Source organism: Danio rerio, chromosome 15 (genome assembly GCF_052040795.2).
Source record: "Danio rerio strain M-AB ecotype USA chromosome 15, GRCz13ab, whole genome shotgun sequence".
In the NCBI taxonomy this organism is placed as follows: domain Eukaryota; kingdom Metazoa; phylum Chordata; class Actinopteri; order Cypriniformes; family Danionidae; genus Danio; species Danio rerio.
The window spans coordinates 2,312,404-2,334,755 of record NC_141035.1 but is presented as its reverse complement, the minus strand read 5'-3'; the positions used below and the strand labels follow the sequence as shown (position 1 = coordinate 2,334,755).

The 22,352-nt window shown below is 39.3% G+C and overlaps 1 protein-coding gene across 30 annotated transcripts in view; it reads right to left on the bottom strand.

The window, feature by feature from the left end:
* The window catches only part of rsrc1 (arginine/serine-rich coiled-coil 1), a 226,060-nt gene that overhangs the window by 50,710 nt on the left and 152,998 nt on the right, over positions 1-22,352 (bottom strand). For 24 of the 30 annotated variants that reach the window (XR_015508450.1, XR_015508451.1, XR_015508448.1 and 21 more), the window contains 1 exon segment: positions 8,334-8,399. Coding sequence is in view for 4 of the 24 variants with exons in the window: in XM_087282652.1 (XP_087138778.1) it covers positions 8,334-8,399 (66 nt within the window). In the remaining 20 variants the exon portion in view is untranslated. 30 annotated transcript variants of the gene reach the window in all.

Below are 22,352 nucleotides of genomic sequence, written 5' to 3'. Positions count from 1 at the left end.
GCAAGCTCTAGAGTCCGAGTGCATCCTTTACCAGGTGGTGCATTTCAGAACGTATCCATTAAATACTAATTGGAGTCACAACAATTAAATCATTTGGGCCCGTGTGAGCCCCAGTCAGCAGGCTCCGCTCTCGGGGTCAACAGCTTGTAGACCCTCATTTACACAGCATTTGTATTCATGACAGGAGAGCGCTAAATATTTAACAACAGTCTTGAAGGAGGTACTACTGTTGAGCTCACAGGTCAAATCATTTGATTTCTAAAGAGATTATCTTAACCCGGCTCTGTCTGAGACAACACACCAGCTGACGCCTTCGCATGAGTCAGTATAGTTAGGGTGTAATCTGAATAAATGAATGAAATAAATACTATTAAATCTAATTAAATTAAATCTAAGATCTAAGATTAATCTAATGTGAGGGAATTTTTAAGGAAAACATGCAAAAATAACCGTAACATGAATATTACATTCATTTGTATAATTACATTTTATGTTATGGTCTTTATGTAATATAATATTATAATTAAAACGATTTAAAGCATATTTACAAACATGGCAATTAAAGTAAACAATTTACACTCACCGGCCACTTTATTAGGTACACCTGTCCCACTGCCTATTAAAGCGAATGTCTAATCAGCCAATCACATGGCAGCAACTCACTGCATTTAGGCATGTAGACATGGTCAAGACGATCTGCTGCAGTTCAAACCGAGCATCAGAATGGAGAAGAAAGGGGATTTAAGTGACTTTGAAAGTGGCATGGTTGTTGGTGTCAGATGGGCTGGACTGAGTATTTCAGAAACTGCTGATTTACTGGGATTTTCAGAATTTCAACAACAACATAAAAGCATGGATCCATCCTGCCTTATTTCAACAGTTCAGGCTGCTAGTGGTTGTGTAATGGTGTGGGGGAGATTTTCTTGGCACACTTTGGGCCCATTAGAACCAACTGAGCATCGTGTCAACGCCACAGCCTACCTTTTATTGTAGCTGACTATGTATGAACACAGTGTCTCTTCTGATGGCTACTTCCAGCAGGATAACACACCATGTCAAAGTGTGAATCATCTCAGACTGGTTTCCTGAACATGACAATGAGTTCACTGTACTCAAATGGCCTCCGCAGTCACCCGATCAAAATCCAATAGAGCAGCTTTGGGATGTGGTGGAACGGGAGATTCACATCATGGATGTGCATCCGACAAATCTGCAGCAACTGCGTGATGCTATCATGTCAATATGGAGCAAAATCTCTGAGGAATATTTCAAGTACCTTTGTTGAATCTCTGCCACGAAGGATTAAGGCAGTTCTGAAGGCAAAAAGGGGGCCAACCTGGCACTAGTAAGGTGTACCTAATAAAGTGGCCGGTGAGATTATATATCTCACTATATATCATTTATATATATATATCTCACATAATTAACCATTTATAATTTAGCTTATTATTTCAGAAAATTATTCATTATTATAAAATGATAACAGCCTAATAAAATTTGTATTTTTTTATTCATATTCACACCATTTCACTCATTATTTAATTAAGCATCGTATTAAGTCAGGCGTAGAGGATTCAATAAAATCCAGCACATACACACACATATATAAATCTATCTGATTAAAGCAGCTCTGTGTCAGCCATTAATCGTTCTCCGTCCTATCGACTGTGTGATTTTCCTTCATACATACAGGCTTGTTCAGCACTATGCCAGACACTTCTTGTGAATGACAACACAGCTTGTTATGGTGAGATTAGAAATTAATGGATACAGGGGGCAGTCTGTGTGTGTGTGTGTGTGTCATGAGTGAGTGTGTGTGTGTGTGTGTGGTGGTTCAATTCCATTTAAATGTTTAATGGTCATATCAGTCTCTAATACGGTCGCACACAGAGAGGTACACACCTGCAAAGGTGACCCGCACGGCACAGCATAATTAAGAAAAAGCCTTTCCCTTTTCCATGGTGAAAGAGCAAGCTGCTCTAATGATACGGGTTAAACGCTGTTATACGCCTCATTAAAATATATGATCTGCATGCATACAGACGGAACGCAGGTCTGTGGCTGGAGGAAAATGCTATGGAGTGACAGTCTCTGAGGGATTCAATAGTGATTTGAATGTAGGCTTGTCTGTATCAAGGTTATTATAGCTTGGCATTTTTAAGTTTTTATTGCAATACTATTTTAAATTTCACAACACATTCCATTTTAGTTTTAGTTTGTTTCATTAATGCTTTTGTTCATTTTAGTTTATTGTTGATTTTGAGAACACATTTCTTTTTAGGTTTTACATATTTAGCTTCAGCTTTAGCAATTCTGTGTAGATTACATACAAAATCAAGGCAAATCCATGGATAAACGCACATTTTAATGACAGAATTTGTGTAGCGTTTGAAACAAATGAGTGAAATTTGCCTCCGAAAATTAGTTTTCATCTTTTGAGTAATCCAGAGCAAGTGACACAGTGCTGCACGTGATGACGCCCGTTCCAAATGGTCTCATTGGTTGAGATGCGTAATGACGTCTGTTCTAAATGTTCTCATTGGTTGAGATGCGTAATGACGCCCGTTCCAAATGTTCTCATTGGTTGAGATGCTCATTCCAAATGTTCTCATTGGTTGAGATGCCCATTCCAAATGTTCTCATTGGTTGAGATGCCCATTCCAAATGTTCTCATTGGTTGAGATGCCGATTCCAAATGTTCTCATTGATTGAGATGCTCATTCCAAATGTTCTCATTGGTTGAGATGCCCATTCCAAATGTTCTCATTGGTTGAGATGCCCATTCCAAATGTTCTCATTGATTGAGATGCTCATTCCAAATGTTCTCATTGATTGAGATGCTCATTCCAAATGTTCTCATTGATTGAGATGCGTAATGACGCCCGTTCAAAATGTTCTCATTGATTGAGATGCGTAATGACGCCCGTTCAAAATGTTCTCATTGATTGAGATGCGTAATGACGCCCGTTTAAAATGTTCTCATTGGTTGAGATGCTCATTCCAAATGTTCTCGTTGGTTGAGATGCGTAATGACGCCCGTTCCAAATGTTCTCATTGGTTGAAATGCATAATGACGCCTGTTCCAAATGTTCTCATTGGTTGAGATGCTCATTCCAAATGTTCTCATTGGTTGAGATGCGTAATGACGCCTGTTCCAAATGTTTTCATTGGTTGAAATGCTCATTCCAAATGTTCTCATTGGTTGAGATGCTCATTCCAAATGTTTTCATTGGTTGAGATGCCTAATGATGCCTGTTCCAAATGTTTTCATTGGTTGAGATGCGTAATGATGCCCGTTCCAAATGTTCTCATTGGTTGAGATGCGTAATGACGCCCGTTCCAAATGTTCTTATTGGTTGAGATGCGTAATGACGCCCGTTCCAAATGTTCTCATTGGTTGCAATGCCCATTCCAAATGTTCTCATTGGTTGAGATGCCCATTCCAAATGTTCTCATTGGTTGTGATGCCCATTCCAAATGTTCTCATTGGTTAAGATGCGTAATGATGCCTGTTCCAAATGTTCTCATTGGTTGAGATGCCCATTCCAAATGTTCTCATTGGTTGTGATGCCCATTCCAAATGTTATCATTGGTTGTGATGCCCATTCCAAATGTTCTCATTGGTTGAGATGCGTAATGATGCCTGTTCCAAATGTTCTCATTGGTTGAGATGCCCATTCCAAATGTTCTCATTGGTTGAGATGCCCATTCCAAATGTTATCATTGGTTGTGATGCCCATTCCAAATGTTCTCATTGGTTGAGATGCGTAATGATGCCTGTTCCAAATGTTCTCATTGGTTGAGATGCCCATTCCAAATGTTCTCATTGGTTGAGATGCGTAATGATGCCTGTTCCAAATGTTCTCATTGGTTGTGATGCCCATTCCAAATGTTCTCATTGGTTGAGATGCTCATTCCAAATGTTCTCATTGGTTGAGATGCGTAATGACGCCTGTTTCAAATGTTCTCATTGGTTGAGATGCTCATTCCAAATGTTCTCATTGGTTGAGATGCGTAATGACGCCTGTTTCAAATGTTCTCATTGGTTGAGATGCGTAATGACGCCTGTTCCAAATGTTCTTATTGGTTGAGATGCGTAATGACGCCCGTTTAAAATGTTCTCATTGGTTGAGATGCTCATTCCAAATGTTCTCGTTGGTTGAGATGCGTAATGACGCCCGTTCCAAATGTTCTCATTGGTTGAAATGCATAATGACGCCTGTTCCAAATGTTCTCATTGGTTGAGATGCTCATTCCAAATGTTCTCATTGGTTGAGATGCGTAATGACGCCTGTTCCAAATGTTTTCATTGGTTGAAATGCTCATTCCAAATGTTCTCATTGGTTGACATGCCCATTCCAAATGTTCTTATTGGATGAGATGTGAAGACACCCATTCCAAATGATCTCATTGGTTGATACGTGTGATAACACCCGTTCTAAATGTTCTCATTGGTTGATACTTGTGATTGGTTGATATGTGTAATGATGCCCTTTCCAAATGTTCTCATTGGTTAATACTTGTGATAACACCCATTCAAAATGTTCTCACTGGTTGATATGTGTGATCACCACCTGTATCACCACCTGGTATGGAAATAGCACCAGCAGCAATCGCAAAGGCCTACATATGATTGTGCGAACTGCTGGACGCAGAGTAGGAGGTGAGCTTCCCTCCCTCCAGGACATCTACACCAGGCGGTGCATGAGGAAAGCCAAGAGAATTATCAGCGACTCTAGCCACCCAAGCCATAGACTTTTCTCTTTGCTACCCTCAGGCAGACGGTTCTGCAGCATCCGGTCACGCACCAGCCGACTGAAGGAAAGCTTCTTCAGGCTGATGAGCACTTAACACACCCCACATAGACTCTTCCATACCCCTCACTGCACACCATCAATATGTAGCATGCACTGCACTTTAACCAATCCATACATGAAACAATACTGCCTAAAACTATGTGGAGACCTATTCATTGTACATATCGCTGTCAATTTTACATTGTCCTGTTTTTTTGGGGAGTATGCTGTTGTATTTTGCACTGTCGTTGTATTTGCACCATCTGTATTTTGTACTGTCTGGAGCCAGCACCTAAGCTTTACACTCGTCATGGCACACATGCTGCTGATTGTGTGACAATAAAAGTGATTTGATTTGATGACGCCCATTCCAAATGTTCTCATTGGTTGACGTGTCCTAATATAATTCCTTCCAGAATAATCTCAAACGACACCTTCATTATAAACATAGGTATTACACAGATTACACTGTGAATATATAATAAAAAATGTAGTTTTAGTGAAAAAAATATTCCTAAAGGGGTCGTCACATGCACATTCACCAGCTCTGCCAGACCCGGCTCCAAGACATGCCTTTTTAGATGCAAGTAAAGCAAATTGGATGTTGATTATGTCACATTCGCTGTGTGCACACTGGACAACTTGCAGATCCATCAAGCATACAGTAAACGACGTCAGGTATAAATGTGAGTAGACCCGCTGTGGTCAGATGACTAAAGGCAAACCTGAATATCTTTCACTACGCCACTTAAAGACCGTGCGGACAGAGATTGAGTGTCAATACAAAAGACACTTCGATAAGAGCAGAACTGTGACTATTTTAGTATGCTACCAAGCGGGGGTGGAGGTGGTGTTTAAAGCCTTCCAGCACTCAGCAGGAAGAATGCGTTACAAAAACAGGATGAGTTTAGAGAAACTAAAGTGTTTTAGGAGGGAGGAAGTCAATTGATTCCAAAGGGTGAGATTACAGCATGAACTCTGCTTAAGAAAATCACTTGACTGTGAGCCACACACTGTAGCCCGGAGCGACACTTTGCCAGATCCAGTAATGCAGTGAAGAATAATGCAGATGCTCACTGAAAGACCGAGCATCAGGAGCTGAGCTGAAAACTGATCAAATGATTTTATGTTTTTAAGAAACATTATTGTGATGTTGTGAGAATTCGTAATACACCTTTCAGTACTGAAAACATGAAGATTAACTATGTGTGCGCTTGGATGGGAGGTGTAGTTTGTTGATAGATAATGATAGATATTTATAGATACACCCTCGTACATTCCTTATAATAATAATATATTAATTCCTTATATATTGAATTTCTTGGCGCTCAAAGCGCTTTACACATAGAGGAGAATCTCCTCATCCGCCAGTGTGCAGTATCCACCTGAATGACACGACGGCAGCAGTATTGCGCCAGACCGCACTCACACACCAGCTGATTGGTGGAGAGGAGACAGAGCGATGAAGCAAATTATGAGTTTGGAGGCCATAATGGAGGCCAGTGGGCAAATTAGGTCAGGATGCCGGAGTGAAACCCCTACTTTTTTTTACGAAGGACATCCTGGGATTTTTAACGACCACAGAGAGTCAGGACCTCGGTTTATTGTCTCAAAGACGGTGCTCACTGAGCAGTATAGAGTCCCCTTCACTATACTGGGGCATTAGGACCCACACAGACCGCAGGTTGAGCGCCCCCCCTGCTGGCCTCACTAATACCACTTTCAGCAGCAACCGAGCTTTCTCATGTGGTCTCCCATCCAGGTACTGACCGGGCGCAGCCCTGCTTAGCTTCAGTGGATGACCATGTGAAAGTCGCAGTAAGCTAGCTGCTAATCAAAGTGACAGGACCACAACTGGACAACATTCACACAAGCGCTGAGAACTGTTTAATATTGCTAATAAACAAAGCTAATAATATTGTAAATAATGTTGAGTTTCTTACACGGAGCGATCGTTTCGCTTCACAAGACCTCAGTGTGTCATCAGGAGTCACGGCTATCGATTTGGACTTTCTTGTATGTAATTATTCTAATATAAAAAACTGTCACCATTTACTGCCATTATATCACCAATCAGATTCAGATTAAAATTTCTTTAATCTTCTACTGAAGAATAAAAAGTCACCTACACCCTGAATGACCAGTGGGTGAGTAAATTAACAGGACATTTTTGTTTTTTAAGGGTGAACTACCCCTTTAGTTATATGAAACACCCTAGGCCTAAACCTCCCCCTGACCCTTGAGTAAGTACTATTTCTTTTTAGTACAAGGAAGTGCAACCAAATGATATCTTACCAAGCTCTTATTAATTTTCATGGTTAACACTTTGTGTTTTCAGCTATAATTCATGTTGTCAGCACTCAATTTGAGGGATTTACACCTACCTAACTTTAAATAGTTGACAGTTCCTGACTCCAATAAGCTACAAACACAAACTGGGTATCATTGGAAAGAAGACACTTTGAGCTTTACTGTGGTAAAAGGGGATGTTACATGTTAATAAATATATTTAATAAATATATGTTTTTCTATATACAAACACACAAAATATTAATGTAATGTCCTAGAAAAGATATGACTTGAAAGCCACGTGTCTCATGAGTTTACGCTTCAAATTTGATTAATTATCGTCTTATTACATGCCTATTATTAAGATATGAACTGTTTATTAGTAGCTATAATGTAGGGATTCTCAACCAGTCGGCCTCAGCGATCCTGCTTGTGGGCCGCGAGAATTAACTCTCAATATTAAACTATTATTTTTGGATTTTTATTATTAATATTAAAATGATCGAAGTAATGCACATTATCCTGTTTTTTATATACACACACACACACACATATACATACATACATACAAACATATGTATATATATATATATATATATACATATATATATATATATATATATGTGTGTGTGTGTGTGTGTGTGTGTGTGTGTGTGTGTTTGTGTGTGTGTATAAAAAACAGGATTAAATATATATATATATATATATATATATATATATATATATATATGTATATATATATATATATATATATATATATATATATATATATATATATATATATATATATACATACACATACATACATACATACATATATATATATATATATATATATATATATATATATATATATATATATATATATATATATATATATATATATATATATATATATATATATATACACACATACACACGTTAATAAATAAAGGTTTAGAGAAAATGTCAGACAGGTGGGCCTTCAAAAATTGATTGGAGAAAATAGTGGGCCCCGAAGTAAAAAAGGTTGATTGAGAACCACTGCTATAAAGTACAATTTTATACTACATCCATTGTCCTACCCAATACCCAAACCTAAACCCAACTAACACTAACCCAACAAACTATTAAAAAGCAGCTAATTAATAGTTTATTGAGCTAAAGGTCTGGTTTGTTAAACGTGTGAATTGTAGATTAAAATAAAGTGTGACCTTCTCCTGCTTTCTGTGTTAGATTATTGATAAAAAACGCTTAAGTTAGACTCACCTTCCTCCTTTATTGCTCCTCCTACTTTCACATTTTCCTTTGTTTTCTGTGCGTCATCAGTTTTAGCTAAAATGGCAAGAAAAAAAAGTATTATTAATTGCAAATTCTAAAAAGCCCATTAAATGCATCATTAAAACCCACATTAATGCGTGTCTGCACATGTACGTTTCTCCCTGCACGCATATCTAAACGGCTTAAGCACATACTTATCTAATAATTTTTCAGCATGCTAATTAAAAGCCTGAGAGAAACACTGACACGGTGGAAACGGTTTGTGTACAAGTCTTATGGCAATTCATTTAGTCTGTTGACTCGCTTCTCTCCTGCCCTCCAAATAATGAAGACGTTAGCCGAGATGAAGACATATAGTGAGCAGTGAAGGGGGACTATCAATACAGCCTGTAAATTAATTACACCTCTGTTCCCGTACGTAATTTATTCTAAAGCGTTCATGTCTCCCAGGAGCAATTTGCCTTTATTGCTGTTTCACTGGCTGATGAGAGGAGTCGTGCAAAATTGAGTCCCTCATAACATTACCTTCTATGAGTTTCAGCGAAGCAAGAAGAGGGAGGGCAATCGCAGCCATTACGGAAAAACAAATCGCACAGTTTACCGTGTTACAGCCAGATTTATGTGATGAATGTGATTGATGGAGTGGACATTAGAACGGGGATTGGTTATGATTTGGTCAGGATGTTAAAAAATAACCCCCTGTTTTTGTCTACCAGAGCTTTGAATACTTAATACTAGATGTGAAGATACAAGATGTGCAGCACCTGAAACTACGCATACTGGAAGCCTGTGCTGGCATTTGCTATCAGTGTGTGAAGAGTGGGAGAAGAGGCTTGCATTGACAATCCAACACAATGGGCTGCACATCGAACACGTTTTATAAGTGGTCAGAAACTTGTAAATAACTCATGAAAGAATAAAGTTACGTTAAAACCAAGCACACCGTTGTTTTTCTTGTGAAATTCCCAATAAGTTTGACGTGTCACATGACCTACTTCCTATTGAAAACAACAAAAGTTGGATCCAAGATGGCCGACTTCAAATTGGCCACCTGTCACCACCTGTCCCCTCACATATACTAATGTGCCACAAAAAGGACGTTAATATCACAGACTATTCCTATTTTATTAAGGTGTATCCATATAAATGGCCCACCCTGTAGATATATTATATGAGAGACTTGGTTTGTTTATCAAATAAAGTGGATCTAATTAGATTTGCATTGTAAACATTAAATAAAAGTTAAAAAGGTATTAATTTTTAGTTCATATATTAAAGGGCACATAGTTTACCCCTTTTTTATGATTTAATATTAGTATTATGGTTCATCTGAGTGCGCCAGTTTAGGCTCAGTTCAACACACAGTTCAGATGTTTTTATTATAATATGTTAAGTGTCATGTTGGGGGCGTGTACACAGCTCGCTGTTTTAGGGGCGTGTTGCTTCACATGAAAATTATTTTCAAATTCCCGCCCAACGCAACAAGGGGGCGGAGCCAAGAGCTCCCCCGCTCTGTGTTTGCAACAAACAGGCAGACAGAGAGAGAGAAAAGCAGCATGAGAGATCAGCATTCATCCGTACATGTACGCCTCGGACACAGACCAAGCAGAGAGTACACAATCATTTGTGTCTTTGTATAGTTTTACAGCCAACTGTGTGCTAGTTTAAAGTGCCGAGCTTGTACACTGAGACTAATAACCACACACGCTGAATTATCTTTGACTGAGGCACCGGATTTCCCAGAGATGGGTTGTGGCTGGAAGGGCATCTGCTGCCATAAAAACTTGCTGGATAAGTTGGTGGTTCATACCACTGTGGCGACCCCTGATTAATAAAGGGACTAAGTCGACAAGAAAATGAATGAATGAATGAGGCACCGGATGACCCGCTTACAGCCGCGACACGGCACACCAGACACGGACATTCGCATGTTCAGATGGAGCTCTGTGGCGCGGCAGAAATATGAAGTGTCCCGAATCCTGGCTGGGCGCTGCGGACAGCCGCCAACATGAAGCGCCAGTGTGTGTACCCTGATAGAAACCCATGTTTAGAATTCTAAAGCGGCGCTTCTGGTGTGTGACCTGCATTCAAGTTTATTTTATTTCCAATGGAGCGACACTCACGTGAGGCAACGCGCTCGCACTTTAAGCCTGGTTTTTACTTCTGCGTCAAGTGACCGGCGTAACTCACGGCGCATGCAACGCGCGTGGCTGTGCATTTATACTTCTGCGCGCGGTCTCTGTTGGTCTGCATTAACACTTCCGAAACGCTAGTGGGCAGTGAGGTGTAAATGTTCCTCTGTGTCGAGTTTCTTCGCTTCTGTTTTGCTTTTCCTGAACACTTCCTGGATGTACAAGTGGCTCAAACTCGCTCATTTGAGGCAGGAACCGGCGGACGTGCAACAACTTTAACTATGAGGTAAACACAAAACAAAACTTTCCATCCGGAGCTCCTTCACGGGACTCCACACTTGTAAACAATCGCTCCATCAGGCTCGCACCATTCAAGCGGCTCTCGGTCCCGCCCAGACTCGTCAGCGCTACCAAGCCGACCAATCACAGAGCTTGCGCTATGCGTCGTTGCGACGTGTAGTTACATTTTTTTAAAAGGTGCACGTCAGTGACGGCCACGGCGAAGGGCTATGCGTCAGCACCGTAGCATACGCAGGCGCTTGACGCAGAAGTATAAATCAGCCTTTACAGCTGCACCTAGTTAAGATCACACTCACAGGGAGCTTCTGTGACCTCGAGAAATGCAAACGACTGAAGTTTAAGGTAGACGCAATGAAAAGTACACTAGTTTTCAAACCTAACTACAAACAAACTAAGTTACAAACAATAATTCACATTAGAGCGATCATGTGGTGAATGTTGATCTTGTGTTGAGCCCAATGAGCCTTACATCTAAAATTAGAGCAAGGGTGTTCCTTTAGTGATATTGCTTTGACTCACACGCTGAAAATGGCGGACGTGAAAAAAGGAACTGAGGATTAGGTGACGAGTGCCGGTCAATCAATATTGGTGGGCGGGGGGACCGCACTCCTACATCAAGTTGCGGTCACTCTAAAAACCGCTCCAATTGGTCCACCGATTTTATGTTGTCAAATTAAAAAAAAAAAAGGACTGTGTGTGTGTATATCACCTTAATATGACGGTCTATACACTATACCTACACACATGTCTGTCCAAACAGCTTGAAAAGTAGATTTTTCACTATAGGTGCCCTTTAACCAGTTTAACTCTGCTGCTATTTTGGGATTTCCGCCTGGATTTTGCCTACCTAAATTTAAAAGCTTCCCAAATTCACATGCAGAGGTGTAAATGCAAAAAATTGGTATCATTTTAAAGAAAACCCTTTGAATTTTCATAAAAAAACTATTGAAAATGTTTAAAATATCTGTATATGTTGTCTGTGTTATAATAAACACCTAAAAAAGAGGCGCTTTTTGAATTTTTTTTATAAACTCAAATGTGAAAGTGTACCTTTTAGGTTGTGTGTGGTCGAGCGTGCTGTAATTAATGTTGGTGGTTCCTGCACATGTCTGTAATCATAAGAAAAAATAAAAATGTCTCCACCATAATCTATGCAAAAGTTTTTGTGATCCAACTGATGAGAGGTGCTGTACAAGCCACAGGGAGCGATCATTGTTTTCATATTTCACTATTCTTTTGTTTGATCAAACATAATTCACTGTGTTTGGAGCACATCAGACATATAAAAGGATTACTTATGCACATCAGCTCAAAAACAGAGGAGAATGGCCCTGAAGCCCACAGCATAAGGTGAGAGATGACAGCTGTCTGTGCTATCTGGGGCTGCTTATTGATCATAAATGTATTGATTTCACTTCTGCGCCATGGAAACACCGCGATTTATTCAGCAACTGATTTGTGAATATAATTCAGTATAAAGAATGCTGGAACTGTATGAGCACCGACAAGAGCTTTCATTTGAGCTATAACTTGTACATGTGTCATATGAAAAATATGAAAATGAACCAATGTTCAATACCCAGCTCGGGCATCCAAAATACTGTGTGTTTAAGTGTTAATTACTTTTGTACAGTAGAATAAAAACCAAAGTGACGCAGATGTGCATAAAATATAGATTCTACACTTTCAAACTAAACCACTTACGGGGGTCTGGTGCAATGCTAGCCCTTTAAATCTTAAAGAGAAAGACGATGATGTCACGGGTCCGCAGAGTTAAAGTGTTATAGTTATGATCCTCCCAAAATCATTCAGCAAATTTTTAACTAAATTCTGCGCAGAAATAAAGTCCGCAAACTCCGTCTGGCCCTACTCATGGGTAATGATTATAAACCTCTAAATTTCAGACCACTGGGGCAAAAATGTCCCGTATGAGTTTGTGTCTCATATTTGTATGATATGATAGTTTAGCAATACAATGTGAGCAACAAAATCCAATATCACACCAGGGCTGTTTTTGTGCCAGATAGCACAACTGCGAATGTGATATTGATTTTATACAACTACTGGAGAAAGAGGAGACTGGACGAGAAGAAAAAGAACAAGCGATGCTGTAATGCCAAAAGCTGACGACACATCTTCCTCAAAATAATAAATCAAAATAGATGAAGACAGAAGCTCTGAATGACCGTGTTGTTAAAAGATGTGATCTGGAGTCACTCTGTTGTTTATCACTGGGTGCATTAAGAGCTGAAACTGATGACGCTTAGATAACACTCCACTATTCACAGTAGAAAGCTAAAGACTTTCACTTCATCTACACTTAATTCCAGTTTGGTTGGCAGGATGGATAATGGAGCCTCGGCTGAAACTCAATTGTGATTATATGTGTAATTGCAGCTCCGGGCCCCCAGAGTCACGTAGGCATGCAGGACTATGTTTCATTCAAATGATCACACAGAAACAAATCCGTCCGCCTCCTTTATCCAGTGGGCTGATTAGCGACGATGTGCTCGTTACGATCCAATGCAATAATGCAAACATCAGAGAGAAAGAGCCGGGGCGCATTATCAGTGATTGATGGAGTGGCGGTGTGTTGTATGAACACGGGGGCTCACGGGGGCCCACTATTTAGATTGAATAAAGCGCTTCGGATTTATCGGGTTTATCCACAACAGAAGAGCCACACGCAGAAAAAGCTGCTCTCCGTCACCCACTTTCTGTCCCTCTTTACGCTGCGGCAATTCATTGACATAATACCACCAACTCAAGCAGGTTACCGGCCTCTGAAATGAAATCAGGCAGACATCTGAGAATGAATATTGAATTTAAGTGTGTGCCTGCAAAGAAACTGGGGTTTGGAGTGTCTAAGGGTGCTTTCACATCTGTAGTTCGTTTCATTTGGTCCAGACCAAGGGTAAAAAATGATACATTGTTGCATCTTCTGCCGTCTTTGGGTCGTTTTCACACCACACTGCTGGCTTTGGTCCGAACCAGTTGAAACGAACCAAAATGCAGTCATCTGACAAAATCCACATCTCTCATTGGCCAGATGTTGTTGAACATATTTCCTAAACTGCTTATTGATTGGTCAGAATTCACGTGCGGGAAAATGCCAGTGAACTCCCGCAGGTAAACAAAACCTTTTACTCTGGCGGGGCGACTGCGCTGGCTGATTGTATCCCTGCTTTAGACAAACTATACATTACGAAAATGAAGCGCGGCTGGAAAACAGTGTTTAATGCATCGCTCGTCACTTCAGGAGGAGACGTGAATTAATTTAGCTAAACTCCGACATGCTCATCTTGCGGAAATATTACCAATAATCCATCAGGTAAAGTTTTCCCCTCTCTCTCTCTCTCTTGGTTAAACGCTGTCAACAAATATTTTTCCTCCATATCCCATAATGCACAGCGCATCGGCCTACGGCAGCTGAATTAGTACAAAACGCGCAGTACTTTTTGCGGTTGGACCTGTTTTAGTACGGATCATATTCTCACCACAAACAAACCGCTCCAGGGTTTGTTTGAAAGCGTACCGAGACCACCTCTTCAAGCAGGTCTCGGTACGCTTATTTGGTCTGCTTTTGGTGCGCACTCGAGTACGATTGCTGCATTCACACCTGCCCAAACGAACCGCACAAAAAGGGGAAACAAACTCTACTGCGATTCAATCCAACTAAATAAGGAAGGTGTGAAAGCACCCTAACTCAGGGGTCTTGAACTGACGGCCTGGGGGTCATTTGTGGCCCCCTTCCTCCTTCTCCGGCCTGCAACTGACGTCAAAAATATACAGAGATTCGGCCACCCAAAACATATATTTCTGAATAAATACCATTGTTGTACATATACACTTGTGGTTTTAACCCCAACCAACTTGACATTTAAAGTACTGTACTATTCACCTTATTCTCCGCCGACGAGCGGGCGCTGCCATTTGAATCTTTTAGGCTTGAGACTTCCGGTCTCATTCACTTCCATTTATTTTTTGACATTAAAAACTGCTGGTTACGCTGCTTGATGTTGCAATTTGATATTTTCTTGTTATATTATTCTACTTGGTCTGTATAGTAATGCAAACATTTGGCTGTAGAGCAAGTAGTTTGACCGTTTTCTGCCGTTTATTATTCCTAGTCATTTCTCCCATAGGCGACTGAATCAGACGTTCTAAGACAATCGCGAAAACAGGCGCACTTCCGCATTTTAGAATAAGGTCAATAAGTTCGGAGTACTTTCGGTTTCTCTTAGCATGCGGTCGAGAGTAACACATGCAGATTATTTCTAGGGCTGATTTAAACGTTGAAATATATGTCTTTAAGTGCTTTATTTTTACTAAAGCTCTATTTTTTTTTAGATACTCAAGGGTAATTTGATTATAGTTAGTTTTATACCACCAGTTTTTATACCAGCATCTCTATTGCTTACGTCAGGGTTGTACAAACTCAGTCATGTAGGGTCAGTGTTTAGCTCCAATGTCCTTCAACACACCTGCCTGGAGCTTTCTAGTATACCTGGAAAGAGCTTGATAAGGTGTGTTTAATTGGGGTTGGAACAAAAATATGCAGGACACCGGCCCTCCAGGAGCGAGATTGGGCAGCCCTGGCTTACACATTCTGATGGTGACCGTTTTGGATTCAAATGGTCTCATTTATTAGATTTTGCTCATATGCATATTAAGATTTGCATAAAAAATGTGCATTATTAAAATTTGACTTTCAATTGAACATGTTCAAATAAAAGTGAAAAAGTCAGAATTATTAGCCCCCCTTTCATTTTTTTCTTCTTTTTTTAAAAATATTTCCCAAATGATGTTTAACAGAGGAAGGAAATGTTCACAGTATGTCTGATAATATTTTTTCTTCTGGAGAAAGTCTTATTTGTTTTATTTCGGCTAGAATAAAAGCAGTTATTAATTTTTTAAACACCATTTTAAGGACAAAAAAATTAGTGTTTTTTTTCTGAACGCTACCTTAATGTACAAGTAGCTCAAACTCGCTCGAACAGAGGGGGAAATGACAGACGTGCGACAACTTTAATCATGAGGTCTCGATCTGGAGCTCCTTCACCGGACTCCACACTTGTAAACACTCGCTCCAACGGGCTCATGCACCGCCCACACTCGTCACAGCTACCAAGCTGACCAATCATAGAGCTTGCGAGGTGTAGTTGAATTTTTTGAGAGGTATGCATCAGCGTCAGCTACGGCGAAGATTATGCGACCATGCGAAGGCTGCGCGGGACCATATGTGTTCGCTTGGCACAGAAGTATAAATCAGCCTTAACTTTTAATAAGCTGCTAATTAATAGTTCATTGAGCTGAAAGTCTTTATTACTGGTTTGTTGATAGTGTGAATGGTGACAATACAATCTTATTTTAAAGCATTAAACATATAGATTTATGAATAATATGTCCAACATCTGAAATCTTAATAGTTATTTAATAGCTAAGTACAGTTCGGTTTGAGTGATAACCCATATCATGTGCATACTAAAATAAAACAAAACAACATACAGCACAAGAAACCAGCTCCACCATCATAAACAAAGAGGGATTTGGCATCTATAAAACCCAGGAATCCTCAGAGGACACACATTGTCTCAATGCTTAAAACAAAGCCTTAAACCCAAAGATTCCAAACCCGTGTAGAATCCTCATCTCTCTTGCCTCGGGCCTCTCAATAAGAGCACACAACGGCCATAATAATCCTCTGTGATTAATTACTCCGGCCTTAATCTCTTACAGTGCTGCTGTGGAGGAAAGAAGGGCACAGAGGAGCAAGAAAAGCACCCGTAGCGGAAACACCACTGCAGACTCGGCCTCCATACCTGCGTCCCCCTCAAGAGAAAACTGCCTGCTGAAATTAATCAACACTGATGATGATGATGTTACAGGAGGGATCCGACAGAGTGCGTTTAAACTGTATACACACTACAATGCAGGGCTGCACGATATACAGGGTTCCCACTCGAAGCAAAGTGTAAAACTCCCTCACTTTCGATGACTTAAAAGCTGAATTTCCAAGAGCTGAAATAAATACACTGTAAAAAATGTAATGACAAAAGGTTAAGACAACAAATATTTGTTATGAGGCTTTAACTCTTATTTGAGTTAGTTAATCGGGTTTCAACTAATTTAAGATCTAGATTAGTTTGATTGATGTAAGCTGAGATGACTAGAAAAGTTCATTTGATTTGACTAGATTTAAGGCAACAAGAAAGTTGTTACAGTCTAGAAAAAGAGAGCTGTTGTGATGAAAAGTTTCTGCAGAATTTTGTGATTCTGCACTTGCTAAATGTAATGTAAAATCAAAACAACAATAATAAAATTAATATATCATTTTTTTTTATGTTGTGCAGATATTGGGCCGCCAAGGCACTATTCATATTCCTGTCACCCTATCTGCATTACATCATTTTAAATTACAGTTTACTCGGATATAAAAAGTGCTCATCTGCACAGGCAAAACACGTGAAACACAAAAAAAAAAACACATTATTTGAAAAAAATTATAAATGGAAAGTAAAATTTAAAACTACACACAAAAATTCCCTCATATTGCAATGTGCAAATATATACTCACTGGCCATTAAATTAGGTACACCTTACTGGTACGGGGTTGAACCTACTTTTGTCTTCAGAACTGCCTTAATCCTTTGTGGCACAGAGTCAATAAGGTACTAGAAATATGAAACTTTGCTCCATATTGACATGATAGTATCACGCAGTTCCACGTACATCCCAAACCCAAATGTGCTCTATTGGATTGAGATCTGGTGACTGTGGAGGCCATTTGAGTATGAACTCATTGTCATGTTCAAAAAAGCAGTCTGAGATGATTCACGCTTTATGACATGCTGCGTTATCCTGCTGGAAGTAGCCATCAGAAGATGGAGACACTGTGCTCATTAAGGGATGGACATGGTCAGCAGCAATACTCAGGTAGGCTGTGGCGTTAACAAGATGCTCAGTTGGTACTAATAAGCCCAAAGTGTGCCAAGAAAATCTCCCCCTCACCATTACACCACCACTAGCCTGAACCGCTGATACAAGGCAGGATGATCCATGCTTTTATGTTGTTGATGCCAAATTCTGACCCTGCCATCTAAATGTGTCAGCAGAAATGGAGACTCATCAGAGCAGGCAACGTTTCTCCAATCTTCTATTGTCGAGTTTTGGTGAGTCTGTGTGAATTGTAGCCTCAGTTTCCTGTTCTTAGCTGACAGGAGCGGCACCCGGTGTGCTCTTCTGCTGCTGTAGCCCATCCGCCTCAAGGCTGGACGTGTTGTGTGTTCAGAGATGCTCTTCTGCAGAGCTCGGTTGTAACGAGTGCTTATTTGAGTTACTGTTGCCTTTCTATCAGCTGGAACCAGTCTGGCCATTCTCCTCTGACATCAACAAGGCATTTTTGCTCACAGAACTGCCGCTCACTAAATATTTCCTCTTTGTCGGACCATTCTCTGTAAACCCTAGAAATGGTTGTGCGTGAAAATCCCAATAGATCAGCAGTTTCTAAAACAATCAGTCCAGCCCGTTTGGCACCAACAACCATGCCACATGCCTCAAAGTCACTTAAATCCCCTTTCTTCCCCATTCTGATGCTCGCTTTGAACTGCAGCAGATCGTCTTGACCTTGTCTAATGCATTGAGTTGCTGCCATGTGATTGGCTGATTAGAAATTTGTGTTAACAAGCAGTTGGACAGGTGTAACAGACAATTTCAGAGCAGTAACAGAAAGCTCCGCCCTAAACGCACTAAAAACCCACCCTAATGACATAAAGCGCCGCCCTAAATTACTGATAGCTTCACCCTAAAGTAAAAAATAAATAAAATAAACTATTCCACTTCTATATTTGTTCTATTCATTTATGCTTGTAATATGTTTATTATACTTTATGATAAACACATTCCATATAAAATGATCACTATGTAAAATTATGAATTCTTTCCTAATAGATTTATTTAAATCATTTTTGGAAAATATATTAACATTTTTCCAATATCATAATAATATATTAATATTTTTCCAGTATCATGCAGCACTACTATAATTTATACTAGGTGGCAAGTATTTTTCGTTCATTTGTAAAATGAAAAAAAAAGATAATAAATAAATGTTATATATATATATATATATATATATATATATATATATATATATATATATATATATATATATATATATATATATATATAAATAAATATATATATATATATATATATATATATATATATATATATATATATTTATTTATATATATATATATAATTTATATAATTAATATAATATATATAATTTATATATATGAGCAATATCACATGAGTAGTAGTGCGATATGGTTGTACATTGGCACTGGTGGGAGGAGTGCATGTCTTAGTGCCCCCACCAGTGCCGATATACAGCCATATCGCACTGCTACTCATGTGATATTGAATTTATACAACAGTTTGACGACATAATTGTGTATATAAAAACAAAATCAAACACGGAGAGTTTCAAAAACCCTTTTGTATGAGGAACTACTTTCTTCCACATTGGATTCAAATCATAAGCTGACAGTTAAACAGCTGAGCAAGCATCTTTTACACTTTAGATCTGTAGTGTCTGCTTTTTGCTGGCTGTATGTGGGCGGAGTAATACACAAAGGGTAAAGAGGCTGTAGGAGTTTTGATATTGCAGAATATCGCACGGCAATCAGCCAATCAGATTTGAGAACCAGACAGAACTGTTGTAAAAATATATATAATTTATAATTATATTATAGTGTTTAATTTTTTTCATTATACAAAGAAACAAAAAATGTATATAAATTCTGTTTATGTGTGTTAAAATGACAATTTACCCAAAAATGGAAGTTGTGTCATTATTTAAATCATCCTTTACTCATTCAAAATCTATTTGTTTCTTTATTGTATTGAACAAAAGAAGATATTTTAAAATGTTCCATAGTCACCAGCATTTTTCAAAATATCTTCTTTAGTGTTTAGAGGGAGAATAAACAATGAGGTGATTTTCATTTTTGGGTGAACTATCTCTTTAATAGCTGACAGAAAATTACAGCACTTGCAGTTTTACCACAGGGTTGAAGTATTTTCTATTATTATGAAAGCAGTCCAGTGGTTTTCAGTATAATAGCAGTGCAATGTGACATGTAATGTCTGACATAATAAACTGCAATATTCACACAAGAGGTCACCATTAGTATCATTGTTCAATAATTATCATTTAAGCTGTATTTAAATGTCACAGCTTGAACAACGTCTATAATTATAAACAGTGTAAGTATAATATGCAATCATTAGCTAAATTAAAAAGCTGAATATTTATATTGGTCACACTTTAATTTAATGTACAATTCACACTATAAACAAACCCTTAACCTAAGACTTTTAGCTGAATTCATTCGTTATGAGGTATTATTTAGTGTTAGGTTTGGGTACTGAGTAAGACGTGGGATGTAAAAATAAGATAATACTTTATACGTGCTAATAATTAGTTAATATCTTAATAATGAGTAAGTAATAAGTCTGTAGTAAATTATGTGAGTTGAAACTTAAAATAAAGTGCTACCAATACTTAATTATAGATTATAATTGTGCACTTTTAGGCTGTGAAACAGTAGATGTAAAAATGCGCACACACATGTTCTTCAAGCAAGCATGTTTGACTTGGACGTTATGCCTTGGGGAAGATCTTGTTTATCTAGTGCACTCATGCACCTCACTACTCTTTAATCAATGTGTGTGTGAGACTGATACCAAGTACAAGAGTACAAAAGTGAAATAGAAAGAAAATAATAACTACCAGAGCAGCAGCAGCAGCAGCTTTAGTCTCTATCAAATAGGAACTGGTGTGGAGTCAAATAATGATGCGGGCATGCATGAACACCCACACTTACACAAACTCAACAAGCTCAAAGATGATGAATATCTGTAAATGAGTGTGTGTGTGTGTGTGTGTGTGTGTGTGTGTGTGTGTGTGTGTGTGTGTGTGTGTGTGTGTGTCCTGAGCGTCCACGTCAATCAAAAGCAATCTGATTGTCAGAGCTCGGGGAAATGTGATAAATCAGCCGCTTGCCAAATGACAAACATGATATTTGCTCGAGCACCCCACAATTGGAAAAATGTCCCTTTGAATCAGGAATTCACTTAACTCTCACAATCTCTTTCTTTACACACACACACTTGTATATATGGCTTGCGAGGACTCTCCATTGGCGTAATGTATTTTACACAGTAAAATAAAAACACTTAATCTATGGCCTTACCCTTCTCTACCGCTAAACCCAACCCTCAAAATTGTGAATGTAAAAAGACATTTAGTAGGCGGCATGGTGGCTCAGTGGTTAGCACTGCCACCTCACAACAGTATGTCTGATAACATCTTTTCTTCTGGAGAACATTTAGTCATTTAGCAGACGCTTTTATCCAAAGCGACTTACAAATGAGGACAAGGAAGCAATTTATACAACTATAAGAGCAACAATGAATAAGTGCTGTAGGCAAGTTTCAGGTATGTAAAGTCTAAGACGCAAAAACATTAGTGATTTTTATTTTTTGTAGTACAGTTAGCGGTGGAGCAAGAGAGGCAATTGCAGATCAGGAAGGAAAGTGAAGACTAAATAGTTGCCTTTTTAGTCGTTTCTTGAAGACAGCGAGTGACTCTGCCGTTCTGATGCAGTTTGGGAGTTCATTCCACCAACTGGGCAGATTGAATGCGAGAGTTCGGGAAAGTGATTTCTTCCCTCTTTGGGATGGAACCACGAGGCGACGTTCATTCACAGAACGCAAGTTTCTGGAGGCACATACATCTGCAGAAGTGAGAGCAGATAAGAAGGAGCAAAGCCAGAAGTCGCTTTGTAAGCAAACATCAGATGTGTGCAGCAACTGGCAGCCAGTGCAAACGGATGAGCAGCGGAGTGACATGTGCTCTTTTAGGTTCATTAAAGACCACTCGTGCTGCTGCGTTCTGAAGCAGCTGAAGAGGTTTGATAGAGTTAGCTGGAAGCCCGGCTAGTAGAGAGTTGCAATAGTCCAGTCTGGAGAGAACAAGAGCTTGAACAAGGAGTTGAGCTGCATGTTCAGATAAGAAGGGTCGGACCTTTCTGATGTTCTAGAGTGCGAATCTGCAAGATCGAGCAGTTCTAGAAATGTGGTCAGAGAAGTTTAGTTGGTCATCAATTGTTACTCCGAGGCTTTTAACCATTTTGGATGCAGTAATGGTTGCCCCATCCATCTGGATTGAAAAGTTATGACGTAGAGTCGGGTTGGCAGAAACTTCAAGCATTTCCGTTTTCGTGAGGTTAAGCTGAAGATGATGATCTTTCATTCAGTGTGAAATGTCTGACAGGCAGGCTGAGATGCGAGCTGGAGCCGAGGGATCATCAGGGTGAAAAGAGAGGTATAGCTGGGTATCATCAGCATAGCAGTGGTAGGAGAATCCATGTTTCTGGATGACTGATCCTAGAGCTGTCGTGTAGATGGAGAAGTGGCCCAAGAACAGAGCCCTGAGGTGCTTATTTGTTTTATTTCAGCTAGAATAAAGCAGTTTTAAAATTTGTAAAGACCCTTTTAAGGCCAA